The sequence below is a fragment of the Melospiza melodia genome, chromosome Z (assembly GCF_035770615.1).
Source record: "Melospiza melodia melodia isolate bMelMel2 chromosome Z, bMelMel2.pri, whole genome shotgun sequence".
NCBI lineage: Eukaryota > Metazoa > Chordata > Aves > Passeriformes > Passerellidae > Melospiza > Melospiza melodia.
The window spans coordinates 1,225,047-1,240,046 of record NC_086226.1 but is presented as its reverse complement, the minus strand read 5'-3'; the positions used below and the strand labels follow the sequence as shown (position 1 = coordinate 1,240,046).

General features: G+C 48.6%; 1 protein-coding gene across 2 annotated transcripts in view; it reads right to left on the bottom strand.

The window, feature by feature from the left end:
• Positions 1–3,855: 3,855 nt before the first annotated feature.
• Positions 3,856–15,000, bottom strand: part of SMAD7 (SMAD family member 7) — a 28,139-nt gene continuing 16,994 nt past the window's right edge. For both annotated transcript variants that reach the window (XM_063180207.1, XM_063180208.1), the window contains exon 4: positions 3,856–5,783. In XM_063180207.1, the coding sequence (XP_063036277.1) occupies positions 5,245–5,783 (539 nt within the window). In that variant the 3' untranslated portion in view covers positions 3,856–5,244. The remainder of the gene's footprint in view (positions 5,784–15,000) is intronic.

The window sequence follows — 15,000 nt, the reverse complement described above, 5'->3', positions numbered from 1 at the left end:
TGAGGTAAAATCCACTGGGGCCACTTTACACCAGTGAAAACACAACCAGCGCAAAGAATCAGTTTTCCATGGATTTGAGCTGCCTGGAGCAGCCAGCCCACAAGCACCACAGTGTCCTGAGGGCTGCAGGGGCAGAAGGAGCATCTCCTGGCCCTGGGATCATGGCTCTGCACCACCTGCAAATGGCCTTCCCATGTGGAAAACCAGGAAAGGCGGAATTTCACTACCTTCCCTTGCAGTACCTCAGCAGCTGACACTTTGGCAATATCTCACGTGTGATTTAGGACAAAAATTGCATTGTTTGACCCTTCTTTATTGCACTCCTCAGTTACTGCTCAACAACACTGGGGAAAAAGGCCGCACCGTGCTGCAATTTAGGATGTTGCAGCGTATTGTCAAGTTTTAGCACTTTTGGTGCTGGAGCCATGGTCCAAAGCAAAAATACAGTTAACGAGACCAGACCGATTTCAGCCGTCCCAAATTTCCAGAGAAATTCTTCTCTAAGAAGGAGAGGACGGAGACGTGTCCTGCCATCCGCTGGGAAATCTGCACTCCAGACTGTCTCAACCACCTCATGTCTGAGCCTCTTAAGCAGATGGGATTTCTCTAAGGTGATTTCCAAGGAGGGAAGAATGAGATCCACAGATAAGCTGCACAGAGCACGATGACAGGTGAGGTCCCAGGGCCACCACTGCTCTGCTGAGGATGCCCATGGAGCTGGGGTGTGCCTGAATTCGGGTGCTGGAGGCTTGAAGCAAGAAGGATATTATCATGTTGCTGTCCAGGACTGACTTGGACGTCAGCATTTTTATTTTGGAGGGAGCTGGCTTTGTCCTTGTCCACAGCTCCTTCATCTGTGTTTCTGCCCAGACCAGGTTTGTACCAGGTCAGCACTTTGCTCTGTGTGGCTGCAGCTTTTCCTGGCCCTGAAGATGGAATTACAGCACTGCCAAACTCTTGGCAAGGGGAAATTCCTCCCTGCTTAACCTCTAGTCTCTGTTTTAACCTCCCGCTCGCCCCACGTCCACCAGCCCCAGAGCTGAACGAGTGAATGGGGACACACATGAACTGGTGCTCAGCATCCTTCTGTTATGTTCTTTTTTATTTTCTTGTTGAATGAGGGATAAAATTAGCTCAGCAGGAGGTGAGGGCTGGAACATTTCAGCTAAAACTGTCATGGTATTGAAAAGCCAGAGTTTTGCTGATTATTTCTCAGCTTTCTTACTGTGAACAGCCTTGCCTAGCCTTTTGTTTTGACAGATGAGTGCAAGCAAAGATCTCACAGAATAAAGCAATCTGCCAGGCTTTTCAGGTCACTCTCCAGATGATTTTAATATTTGACCTGGAAAGGCACATCCAGCTGAAGGCCCAGCCAGGGGAAATGACACAGGGTGAGGGTAAAGGGAGTTGTGGAGGATATCCCAGACCCTCCTCACTGCACCCTGCAAAAGGCACAGGAGCCCACCAGCACTGCACCCATCACGGGCACACCTCCACAGACAGACTCAGGCTTTGCTGGATCAATTTCCCTCTTTGCATTTTCATAGAACAACAGAAAAGTTTACAGCTCATCCAGTCCCACCCCCTGCCATGTTCAGGGACACCTTCCACTGTCCCAGGCTGCTCCCAGCCCCATCCAGCCTGGCCTGGGGCACTGCCAGGGATCCAGGGGCAGCCACAGCTGCTCTGGGCACCCTGTGCCAGGGCCTGCCCACCCTCCCAGCCAGCAATTCCTCATTCCCAATGTGCCAGAATCTGTGCCTGCCCTCTGGCAGTGGGAGCCATTGCCTGGGTGCTGTCCCTGCCTGCCTTGTCCCCAGGGGCTGTGCAGCTCTCCTGGAGCCCCTGGAGGCCCTGGCAGGGGCCCTGAGGTGTCCCTGGAGCTTCTCTGGTGCAGCTGAACAGCCCCAGCTGGGCCAGGCTGGCTCCAGAGCAGGGGGGCTCCAGCCCTGGGAGTATTTCTGTATTTCGGAAAGCTGCTGCAAAGAGTCTGATTATGGGAACAGTACTTTCAACTTTCCCTTTCAGGATGAGCAGCTTCTTGTAACCTCTGCACCTCACGAGTGGGATTCCTGGAAAACAGGAAGGTTAAATGATTTGGTCATATCTCATGGGCTAATGCGCAAGGACAAAAATCAGATCTTAATTCAAGGGGCAAAGCCATCTAAGCTACAATTTGGTTTCAGGGCCTTAACCACCAGGATACAGTGTGTACCTCATGGAACAAGGTGAAAACACACAAGAACACCTCTGTAGTGCAGAGTTCTGTGGCTGTCCATGTGTCTCAGTTGGTGCCACACCTCAGCTTAAAGCTATCATCTCACCTCTTCTGGCTTCAGACCCAGCAGCCCAGCTTGGAGGTGGGAGAAGCACAAGTGAACCAAATATTCCCAATCTCTTGGTTAATCCAGAGTAAAACCCACCCAGCTGTGGCTGCCCCTTCCCTGGAAATGATCCAGGCCAGGTTGGATGGGGCTTGCAGCAACCTAGGATAATGGAAGGTGTGCCTACCCATGGCAGGCTTTTGGAACTTAAGATCCCTTGCAAACAAAATAATTTCATGACTTTTTTTCTAATTTTTGTGATTTTTAGACAGCCAGCTGCAACCCCAGCATGACCCTGTGCCTGGTCATGTGCCTGGATTTGGAGTGATCTTTCCAACCCCAGGTCCCAGACCTGCTCACCCAGATCAGTGCTACCCAACTCAAGGGCAGTAATCAAGGGGTTTTGTGAGGCACTGGTCTGCTCCATCCTTGGCCTGCAGCGCCTTTGAGGTGATCCTGGAGCTCCTGGTGGGTGCCATCCCTGCCAGCTTGGCCCGTGCACCACGCAGGTGCCACGTCATTATTGGGCAGCTCACATTTGGTGGCTCAGGTCTGAAATGAGCCAAACTGCAGCACAGACGGGATGGTTTGGGAGGGTTCCTGTCCTCCTGGGCCTGTCTTAGTGCACAGCAAGTGGCACAGGAGGGGTGCCACCATCCCGCCTCAGCTTCCCATGCTGATTCCCGCCTGGAGGATGAGGAGAGAGCCTGGAAACTGAAACAGGCCCACGATCAAAATCCCTTTAGGAGCTGGTTCACGTGTTCAGTGCTGTGGACCCAGCGGAAGGCACAGGCCATTCGGAGGCACCCAAAGGCTGTGTGGCAGCAAATCCCTCTGGGGAGGGCACACCTGGGCAGAACAGGGGGCACAGCCCCGAGCTGGTGCTCTCTGACCTGCTGAGGGGTCACATTCCTGGGGTCCATTCCTTCACAAGCCCACCTGGACATTCCTCTTGTCCATTTTCTTCAGCCTCCAGGACTCTGGAGGCACCAACTCAAGGTGCTGCTCCAGGGAAGGCAGGAACAATCTATGGGGACTTATCCCTGGCACAGCACGTGTGCAAGGAGGGAATGCCTAAAGGCAGGGTGAGGGGGCAAAAGGAGCAACCACCTTTATTTCCAGAGGCGTGGGAGATGAAACGGGTAGGAAATAGCCAAGGAAAACCCAAGGATTGCCTTCCTCCGGATAATTTCCTCCTCACCACAGGGCAGCCTGTGTCCCAGCAGAGAGCACAGGCTTGGCCCAGTCTTTGTGAGACAGGGACAGGAGCTGTGTCCCCAGCACGGGGGTTCCTTCAGGCTGAAATTAGGAGAAATAGGAACAGCAGCAAAAACAACCCAGGAGATTTTGGGCAGCCAAAAGCTGAACCAGGCCAGGGGAGCCTCAGGCTCAGGACCATCCCACCCAGTGTTACCCACCCCAGAGGGGCCCCAGGGTGGGTGCTGTGGGCGCTCTCACCCCTGACCCCACACAGCACCCACTCAGTGCAGCACTTCTCCATCCACACCCCCAATAAAGCCACTTGGCACAGTTTGGGATCAAGTGTACATTTTTATTTTTTAATGGAACATAGACTCCTTTAGAAAAAGAAACATTCAGCTGGATGATAACACCCATAGAAAAAACACCAATCTTGTGTTCTCTTTTTTTTTTTTTTTTTTAATTTGGCATTTGTTATCTGCATTTATATTAAAGCAAAGTGCATCTTTCTTACTTTTTTCTCGTTTATACACATTGCACAATACATAAATAATGATGCTTATAAAACGTCTTTATATTTACAAGTAATAATATATTTATATATAACATAAAATACATTTTTTTTCTTTAATAAATCTCAGGGTTTTTTTAAGGAGTCCTTTCTTTTGTGTGGGTGTTTTTCCAAAGCACTACAATGCTAAAGTTCCAAGAAGAATGCTCTCTTGTTCAATTAAACCTTTATATTTAGAAAAATAGCTTATGTTAAGGTCTAAACATGCTCATTGAGCTAAGAACAGTGTAAAAGTATCATACTCGTGTATGAATTCAAGAAGAAATGAAAGCACAACTGCATTTCCAGATAAGATGGTACCTGGATAACCTGATCTTAGCAGGTTATGACACACCGACTGTTGTGAACACTTTTTCTCTTGTTTTTCCCCACTTGTTTTTCTTTAGCTGTAATTTCTAAATTTTTTTTTTTTTTTAGGTTTAGAATTCTGTCACTTCTCATCTCAGCTCAAATGATCAAAGCTTGGGCCATGCCCGGAGTCCCCTCCACTGTTGTTCTCTCCCCTTTACATCAATCCACGATCATAACAAACATAGAAAAAGCAGTGGAACAACGAACACAGTGACAAGACACGAACCCAGCAACAAGAGAAACACGGGAGGTCGGTAAAGGACCTGTCTGGGAAGGTTTCTGCACCATCCTTCGGCGGCAACGCGGGGTCAGCACTGCTGGGGAAGGGTCTCGGTGTCGCCGTCACTGGGAAGGAAGGTGGTGCCTACAGAAACACAGTCATCTCCTTGTGCTGTCCAAAGGAAGGAGCTGTAACATAGAGCTAGTGGCTTTCAAATCCATCGATCCCCATTGGATAATCCTTTTTGAGAGGCGTGAAGTAATTATCTCATGTGATCTATCCCCAACTGCACCCTTCTCTCGCCCTTCTGAGAGTTATTGGTCATTCACACTTTTAAAAAATAGATATATTTATCAAAATACCCCAAAGGCAAAAACAACAACAACAACAAAAAACAAAGAACAACAACAAAAAATCATCTTTCATAAGCTATTTCTCAAAACGAAGAAGGGCGAACAACAAAAACAAAAACGAAACAAAAAAAACAACAAAAATAAAGTCTGCATGAAAAGCAAGCACTCAGAAGGAAGTAATAGCAGCAAAGTAGTATAGATGTCATGAGTTCACTCTGTCTCGAGTCATCGGTTGTTGAAAATAACCTCCAACCAGCAGGGGCAACTGCTGATGAACTGTCTGGTGTAGCACTGGCCCCAGCCCTTCACAAAGCTGATCTGCACGGTGAATCCCGTCCACGGCTGCTGCGTGAACTCGTGGTCGTTGGGTCTCTGCAAGGTGTACGCCTTCTCGTAGTCGAAAGCCTTGATGGAGAACCCTGGGAACACTTTGTGAACCAGCAACGTCCTGGAGTCGGGGTTGTCCAGTGTGGCCGACTTGATGAAGATGGGGTAACTGCTGCGGTTGTACACCCACACGCCGTCCACTTCCTTGGTGAGCTGGATGCCGTAGCCGATCTTGCTGCGCACCTTCTGCACCAGCTGGCTCTTGTTGTCCGAGTTGAGCTGCCCGAGGCAGAAACCATTCCCCTGAGGTAGATCATAGAAGATGTCCAGGGAGGGCTCTTGGACAGAGTACAGCCGACCCACGCGTGTCTTCTCTTCCCAGTATGCCACCACACACCAGTGTGACCTATCCCCTGGCTCCTGAAGAACTTGAGAATCTGCAGGGGCGAAAGAAAAAGGAGGGATTCAGCAACAAGGGAATCAACACAAGCCAAAAGCGACACAGAACCAGCAGGACCTTGCCTGCCCACATCTTCATGATCCTCTCCACGCATACATCAACGTCCACGGTGCACCCACTACTTCCAAAAAAACATCCCCAGGTTTGGAACTCGGAACTCTGAACTTGGAAATGGCACTCCTGTGTCACTTCAGTGCCTAGTTCTGGCTGGATTTACAGTTCCAGTGACAATGACACAGCCACCCTCACCCAAACCAGCACCAGGACCCCCTCCAGTGCCAACAGGAGAGGTGAGATGCTTGTGCCACCAAGCACCTGAACTCCCTGATGCTCACCTACTGAACGATGGATTTATTTCCATAAATGACAATGTACTGTGCACAGACGCTGAAAAAACTGAGCTGCTGCTAAGAAAACCACACTGAAAGCCATCCCATGGGACCAGAGGGGATGAGAACTGGACTGCTCTGGTGTGTGGGGCTTTTCCCTCCCTGCAGGGCCTGGGTGATGGGCAGTATGGGGACAGAAAATGCCCCCTAACCTCTGGGAAGCACCAAAAGGACAGAGGGAACCAAAAAATCTCACACAGGTTAACGAAAAAGTCCTAAAACTTGCAAAAAAAAAAGGCAGAAATTCATTTGTGCAGCCCTTCTCTCAACTCCCTTTCCCATAATTACCCCACACAGTATGGCAATGATGTAGGAGGAAAAAGCAAGGCAGGGGGAGGGAAAAAACCCAGTGAGAAAGCCCCTTTTCCTGAGGAGGATCCCGAGCAGCCTGGCGCTGCTCGCCGGGTAATTCCTCCCAGCCTCAGCAGGCATGTTAAGACCTGGGAACTATTCATCTCTATAATAGTATTAAAAAAAAAAAAAAAAAATCAAGCTGGGAATGCGAGTTAGTGAGCGCTACCAAAATAATCCCCTGAACTATGAGAGAAGCTGGTGGAGCTGGGATGGTGGGTGACCCAGCAGCCAAAAGCTCTTCTTGCAGCCCCCTCCAACCCCTCCCTCCCCATGGCTGCCTGCTCTCTCTGTTTTTTGCTGTTGATAAGCCCATTTTCCCAGTTTTCCTCCCATCTCGTTCAAGCCCTGCGCTGCGCTTTTAAGAGAGAGAAAAAAAAAAAAAGAAAAAAAAAAAAAAAAAAAGGCCCAGCCACACACTTTTAATTTCCTCATTTCTATGCCAGCGAGGAAAATATTTCTCCAGTTGCTGGAGGCAGCTACTAAAAATGGGCCTGACTGTGGATGTCTCAAAATAGAGACCCTCATTCCCAGGTTAAACCAGGGATGGGGGTTCTGGTCATGCTGGGGTGGTCCCTGGGAGAGCATTTATTGAGGGGCACCCCAGTTTGTCTTTCCACTCCCTTTTTGGTGCCTCACAAGACTCTGTTGTGGGTAATTTTATGTCCTGCTGAAACCTGGGGCTCAGGAGGGGCAGGGAGGGCAGTTTGGGTTACTTCCTCCCCACTAACACAGATGGGGTGCCATCCATGCAAAAGTGCATCCAGAGGGGCAAGAAACACCCCCAGGATGGAGATTCCATCCCCTGCCAGGGAGAGGGAAGGATCTGGGAGGGTTGTTCTGGATCCAGGGGAAGGATGCTCCTCACTCCAAAGGGGGATCTCTGTTAACCACCCACTACCTCCCTCCTCTCTATCAGACTGCCAGTGATGTTCAGAGCCTTCTGGGCTTTGTTTCAGAGCAGCTGGGGAAATTTTAGAGCCATTGTACCCCTACTGAAATTCCTACATGTTTTTATTGATTCAAACATTAAACCATTCCTTTTAGGAGGTGGCAGGGGGGGAAAAAATAACTTTTTCCCCCAGTGCTTGTGCTTGCATTAGTGAAGACCATGTAACAACTAGTTCACTGCTGCTTACAGAGAGCTATTTAATTGCTAGAGCATTTAGGGAAAATAAAAAAAAAAACAAACCTAGCAATAATTAAAAAAAAAGAAAAATAGAAAACTGCCTTGGCGATGAATGAACGGACCTTTATGGAGGGCTGGGAGTTCATGAATGAATCCCACTGGGTTTCTGAATGACATGGGGTGACCAGACCTCAAGGACGAATCTTAGGTAATCCGGGATGTTGGAGTTTTTTTTAAGGAGCTGATGCCAGCACAGAGGATAAATATGCCAGAGCCTCTTCCGTTTGCGGGCTTCAGCTGTTGACTGCATCTCCAGTCAGAAATCCATGAGAACACAAGGGCTCAGCTCGGACAAACGCGCTCAGGCCTCCCTGCCAGCCACCCCCAAAGCTGCTTTCTGCAGCTGTGGGACCCCAGAGGAGCCCCCCTGCTCCCACCCTCCTCCCTGGTGCTGGCATCCGCCAGGAAAAGGGGTGGGAAAAGCCACCAGAGGCATCACTCTGGCAGGAGAGGAGGTGGCAGGAGAGAAGGAAAAAGTGACTCAAGAGATGCTTCCTACAGTGACAGACTCCTTTTTTTTAAAATTTTTTTTTTTTCCCCAAAAGGCTTTTTTTGGTGGCAATAACCACGGATCTGTGCAAACGAAGCAAACAGTAGAATTAAGCTCAAAACCACCCTGCTGGGCTCCCCCCGTGCAACCTGGGGTCATGGCAGGCACCCACCACCCAAACTGCCTTCTCTGCCTGCTGCAAGCTCACACAAAACCCCAGATCCCAGGAAAACTCACAGCCACATCCTCCCCAGCACGTCCCCGTGTGCCACAGCCCACAGACGGCTGCAAGCCCTTTGGGATGCCTGTTTTGAGTTAAAAGCATCGCTTTTACGAGCTCCTCGGTGCAAACACATCCCCTCCTAAATGCCTGGAAAACTCCCAGCAAACTGGGAGCGTTCCCATGTCCCAGCAAACAATGATAATGTTTAATGCTGTAAACATCTGCGCCATTATTTCGTTATTAAGGGTCCCTCCATTTGCTGCTGTCGCTGGGTTGTTAGGATTTTCCATGGTTTCCATCACAGCCTGCCTTGGGGCTCCAGCAGGCTCCCCCTGGCGCGTTGTGCAAGCTCATTGTGAGAAAATAATAGTATAGGAACCACTGCAAATAAAGTGAGTGTGCCCTGAGGAATCTGGGGAATTGGTGGTGTTGATCACTCACAGCCAGGTCTGCAGAGCACACATGAGCCCCTGACAGAGGGGAGAAACCAAGGCAGTGCCCCAAAACCCCCGGGGTAGCATCTTTTGTCATTCTGGTGCAGATGGTTCATCACCAGTGACGCCCCGGCACAACCATACTACACCATATCCCATCCCCAATGGAAAACTCCTCTCTTCTTTTTTCCCCATATTTTTTACACCTTCCTGGATTTCCCTGATATTACACCATATCCCATCCCCAATGGAAAACTCCTCTCTTCTTTTTTCCCCATATTTTTTACACCTTCCTGGATTTCCCTGATATTACACCATATCCCATCCCCAATGGAAAACTCCTCTCTTCTTTTTTCCCCATATTTTTTACACCTTCCTGGATTTCCCTGATATTACACCATATCCCATCCCCAATGGAAAACTCTTCTCTTTTTTTTCCCATATTTTTTACACCTTCCTGGCTTTCCCTGAGGGCCTGCCCCAGTTTTGCCAATGCATCCATTGTCCTCCATGAAAGCATCATCCCAGGTAAATCTCAACTCCCCAGCCAGCACAAGAGGCTGTGAGGTTTCCCATCACTTGCCTTGACCTCCAAAACCATCATGTCCTGCCTAAACTCTCCCAATAAAAGCCAATAAAAGTCAGGATTTCTCCACAATGGGGAGAAATGCTGTCTGTGGGCTCAGGGCAGGATGCTGCTGAAAATGCTTCAAAATCCAGCAGGATGGGATCCCAAAGCAATACTCCCCCAAAAACCTGACAGCTGCAGAAACAACAGTGGGTAAAGTAAAGGATAAATCCACATTAAAGGATATACCCACAACAGCGGGTATGGGACGTTCACACCACAGAAACACCCAAATTTGTCAAGTCCCACACTTGGCTCTCTCCCAAGCTATGGCAGAAGGACTCACATCCCCCCTTGCTTGGAAATTTCTGGCGTGGCTTTTCTCTCCATCACATGGTGAGTTTTAATTTGATGAAAGCATGTCATCCATACTTTTTCTCTCCAAGCTCCAGCAGTTTTATTAGGAGGTTGGGAGGGAGAAGTTCTCTATTTTTAATTTACAGAGAACCAAAGCATTTTAGAAAAATTGAATTAAAAAAAAAATAATATACTACAACAACACAGCTCCTGTCCTGGGGGTGTTTTAGATCTGTGGTGTCCTTCAGATGTCAGCCTTGTCCCAATGCCAGGTTCATGGATGTAAAGGGGATCTAGACTGGGGATCTTTGAGACTTGTTCTGTTTTTTTTAGCTAAAGGTTTTCCTGCAGTCAACCAACCTTGAAAGAAAAGAGCAAGTTTAGCACACACTGAGCTATCAGACCCACCAGCATTGCTCCCAGCTGACCACATCAAGGGTGTCAAAATTATCACCAGTATCTGTGGCAACAACTCAAAGCTGAAAAGAGGAATAAAATGGCCTTACTGATGAGGATTTTAAATGCCTGTCATTGGATCTTTCATCAACGACATCAGGTTTAGAGGCAAATTAAACTACCCAAATGCAGAAGTATTCAGAACCGTGTATGTACACTTTTTGTAATATATGAACATATACATTTATTTTTCCAAAAACCAGTTTTGGTTCTGAGCATCTTCTCATGCTCTTCCTAAAGTTCTCACCATCTCACCCCCTCCTCTCCCTCATTCTTGGGTCTGGATTTCCCATCAAACACTAACCCTGGCACAATATTCACCATGGTACCATTTACCCTGAGCTGCTGACAAAAGTCCTCTCACTTTCAAAAAGGGTTTTGGCTGGAAGGAACTTTAAAGATCCTCTTGTTTCACCCCCTGCCATGGGCAGGGACAACTTTCGCTAGCACAGGCCCCATCCAGCCTGGCCTGGGGCACTGCCAGGGATCCAGGGGCAGCCACAGCTGCTCTGGGCACCCTGGGCCAGGGCCTGCCCACCCTGCCAGCCAGCAATTCCTAATTCCCAATGTGCCAGAATCTGTGCCTGCCCTCTGGCAGTGGGAGCCATTGCCTGGGTGCTGTCCCTGCCTGCCTTGTCCCCAGGGGCTGTGCAGCTCTCCTGGAGCCCCTGGAGGCCCTGGCAGGGGCTCTGAGGTGTCCCTGGAGCTTCTCTGGTGCAGCTGAACAGCCCCAGCTGGGCCAGGCTGGCTCCAGAGCAGAGGGGCTCCAGCCCTGGCAGCATCTCCGTGGCCTCCTCTGCACTGGCTGCAGCAGCTCCAGCTCCTTGTGCTGCTGGAGAGGCCTGCAGAGAGCCCTGCCTGGCTTTCCAGGACACAGCTTTGTGCTGGAAAATAAATGCCCTGGGCACTGCCAAGGAGCAGATGCACACACACAGAGTCCTTCCTCCTTTATCCACCAGCACACACGGAGGGCATTCGTGCTTAAAAAAAAAATTGGCTGGGCTGGTGTCAGCACAACGTGTCTGGCCAGGCCGGGGCTGAGGCTGAGCGCGAGCTCAGCGCGTCTCGAGCCCGATAATCCCCCCTGGCTGACCTCAGGTGGCATCTGTGTGTCCAGGACAGGGCCCTGGCCCTCAGCTTCCCCCTCAGCAAGAGACCGAGACACAAAACCCAGAGCTTTAAATGCTCTTCTGGAGGGCCCTCAGCACTTCCCCTGTGGCAGTCTTACCCCTCTGTTACTGGCAAGTGCTGATTTTGTAGGATCTCTGGAAAAACAACGCCCTGACCCCTCAGTTGAGAAGTGAAAGGCATTACACCAAGGTGAGGAGAACACAGAGCATAGTGTGCTCACCAAAACAAAGAAAATGGGCACCCAGAAGGGTAATCCCATTTCCTTTCTACTCCCTCAAGTGACTTACAGGGTGAAAAACAGAACAAAACAGAAAAAAAAAACCACCCAAAACCACCAAGTAGATAAACAAACAAATGAACAAAACAATGAAAAATACCTAAAAGCCAGATTTCCAGGTACATTCAGCAAAAGCAAAGGGGAAAAAATTCTAAATTAAAGTATAAATCCACATTAAAGGATATATCCTGCTGCAGAAAAGGGGATTTGTGCCTTTAACAAAGTTTGTGGAGACTCCACCCACAGCAATGTTTGCCCCAAACCTTTTGTACCTCCCAGCACACAAGGGCCAGACAGCTTCCCCTCCACCAGGAGCCCCTGCTTTTGATGGCTGGGACGGCTCCTGAAAGCCTAATTTCCAGCGTGGTGCTGTGCTAAGCTCCCGCTTCTTGCAGGAGAAATAAACCCTCACCCTCGGCAGGGATGGCAGCGTGGGGTCCCTCAGGCTCCCAGCAGAAGAGCCCCAAGAGCTGAGACAGTCCATCACATCAACACCTACTTAGGGAGCCTTTAATCTGCGGATTATTGACATGATAGACCATAACATCTCTTCAGGAGCCATTACAGCCCATCGTGTCAGTGGGTACTTATGCAGCCCTTAATCCCCAGATTGACAGGCTAGACCATAAATTTGTGTCTGTGTCTAATTAGACGGCTCTTATTGCTCAGCATATATGGTAGTCATGCAGGCTAAAGAGCCTTAAGATTACTTTTTTAATTTATTAGCGAGTTGTCCAATCAATCACTCAAATGACTCCTTGTTCCTTGCAAAATCAGTCAACCTTGCACGAAAAGAAATGTTAAGTTTCACCGCAAGATTTCAATTTGCTGATGTTTACTAAGATTGAGCCTGATGAGGTCAAGCAGGATAAAATATGGCAGAAGCCATCAGGGGAAGGAGTCTCATATTTCCCCATTTTTCTTGTGCTTTTGGTTCAGGTTTGTATTAAGTGTGACCTGAAAGTTTGGGAGGGCTTTGCTCAGTCCCCAGGTGACCCAAACAAAATTCGCCACCGCCTTCCCCACAGCTGGGAACCCCCCTTGTGAAATGAGGACACACAGGAGGGCAGGTGAGATGGAGGGTAGGGATGATTCACCCCTGAGGACATCCCCTCAGCTTGCCAGCCCAGCTTGGGGTGCCCTGAGTCAGCCCTGCCCCAGCCTGGAGCCCAGCCCTGACCCTTCTGGGGTTAATTCAGCAAGAACATAAAAGTGAGAAGGAAGGAAAGAAGGAAGGAAAGAAGAAAGGAAAGAAGGAAGGAAAGAAAGAGAAAAAGAGAGAAAGAGAGAGAGAAAGAGAGAAAGAGAGAGAGAGAGAGAGAGAGAGAGAGAGAGAGAGAGAGAGAGAGAAAAAGAAAGAAAGAAAGAAAGAAAGAAAGAAAGAAAGAAAGAAAGAAAGAAAGAAAGAAAGAAAGAAAGAAAGAAAGAAAGAAAGAAAGAAAGAAAGAAAGAAAGAAAGAAAGAAAGAAAGAAAGAAAGAAAAGAGAAAAATTCTGCCATTTTTTTCTAATTTTCTCCTATTTTTCTCCAATTTTCCGCCAATTTTTTCCCTATTTTTTCTCCTATTTTTCCCAGCTTTTCCCTAATTTTCCCCCTATTTTTGTAATTTTTTTCTAATTTTTCTCCATTTTTTCCCCTATTTTTTCTCCTAATTTTTTCCCAAGAGAAAATTTCAGGGTGCCTGGGAGTAAATAGTTTGGGGTTTTTTTTTTAGTGCCAGGTAGGGTGAAAGTTTCTGCTGTGAGAAAAAAAGAAAAGAAAAAAGAAAAAAGAAAAAAGAAAAGAAAAGAAAAGAAAAGAAAAGAAAAGAAAAGAAAAGAAAAGAAAAGAAAAGAAAAGAAAAGAAAAGAAAAGAAAAGAAAAGAAAAGAAAAGAAAAGAAAAGAAAAGAAAAGAAAAGAAAAGAAAAGAAAAGAAAAGAAAGCCCTGCAAGCATGTTGTTGCAGACTTACAGGGGCTCAAGAGCAAACACCACTGTGGCAGATGGCAAGGCTGGACCAGGAGTAATGTCCAAAAATATTAAAAAATATATTATAAATTATGGGGTGATGCATGTCCCCTGCATTTACAGGATGGCAGAGAAAGAACCTGAGTGAAACTGCCGAGTTCATGGAGTCCACCAAACCAGAAATTTGATTCATAAACATCCTATTAGTCACTGCTACTGTCTAATTACGGTGATTAATCAATTACCACGGCTAAAAACGACTCCAGAAGAGAAGAGCCCTTTTCTTGTGACCATTCTCCTTAAAAGCCAGGCAAGGCTGGAGCTACAAGGTGGTGGGGCGGGGGGGGAAAATATGCAGGCACACACCAAAAATGCCTGTCTGCCTGTCTCCAGTGGTTAGAGGAGCCAGCTGACTCCAGTTTCCTCCGTACCAGGCTTCAGGCCTCATCAGCCATGCAAATTATAGAGTACCGTGCTGTCTGAAGGCCGAATTTCGACTCAGCTCAGAGAAAAGCCTTAGAGGAAGGGTGGGGATGAAGAAGCCAGCCAAATCCATTCATAATATTTACAGTAAATGGGCCTCTTTGCTGTTGTTTAGTATACAGTCAGCCTAATTATTTTTGAAGTTTTAATTTAAAGAACCTTCTTTATCTGCCTCTCCTCCTGCACCCCTCAAAGGTGTGGGAAAGCTGTTCCCTTGTTTCAAAAAAGCAGTAGGACGGGAATCCCTTCCCCAAGCTCCAGCTCGACGGTTGGGTGGGACAAAGGGATGCGGCAAGGGCTGAGACCCTTCCAGAGCCAACAAAATCCGTGGGGTTTTTGGGACTCCCAGGCCATCCAAAGGGGCGCACAGATCCATGTGGAACCCCCCAGAAATCCTGTTTTGTTGCTATTCTGTGCTGGTGGGAGGTGGTGCAGGTGCTCCAGTGCCCTGTGCACTCTCCAACCTTCTCCCCTTCCTTGAGGCAACCCGAAATAATCTCACTTTTGTAACAAATCAGCCAGGAGAGCCGTCTGGAGAGCACAGCCCGTGAGATGCTGCCCTGGGAGCTCCAGGTGACTCAGGGCTGGTCCCAGAGAGGAGCAGCCACCTCCTCCATGCTTCAGCCCCAGCTAGCAGGACACACCTCTTCCCCACCCAAACCCAACCCAGATCCCAGCCAGAAACCTTCTGAGAAAGAGAAACCAGCACACAAAGGGCTCCTGACTTTACTGCAATGCAAATCAGACCTGGGGACGAGCTTGCCAAGAATCTCTCTCCTGGCTCTGGCTGTGCTGGAGGCTCCTGTGGCAGCATCCTGCCCTTCTCCCTTCTGGGATAAATCACACCATGGATGCTGGAGACACCAGAGGCCACTGCCAGCCATGGGGTACCTGCCCCC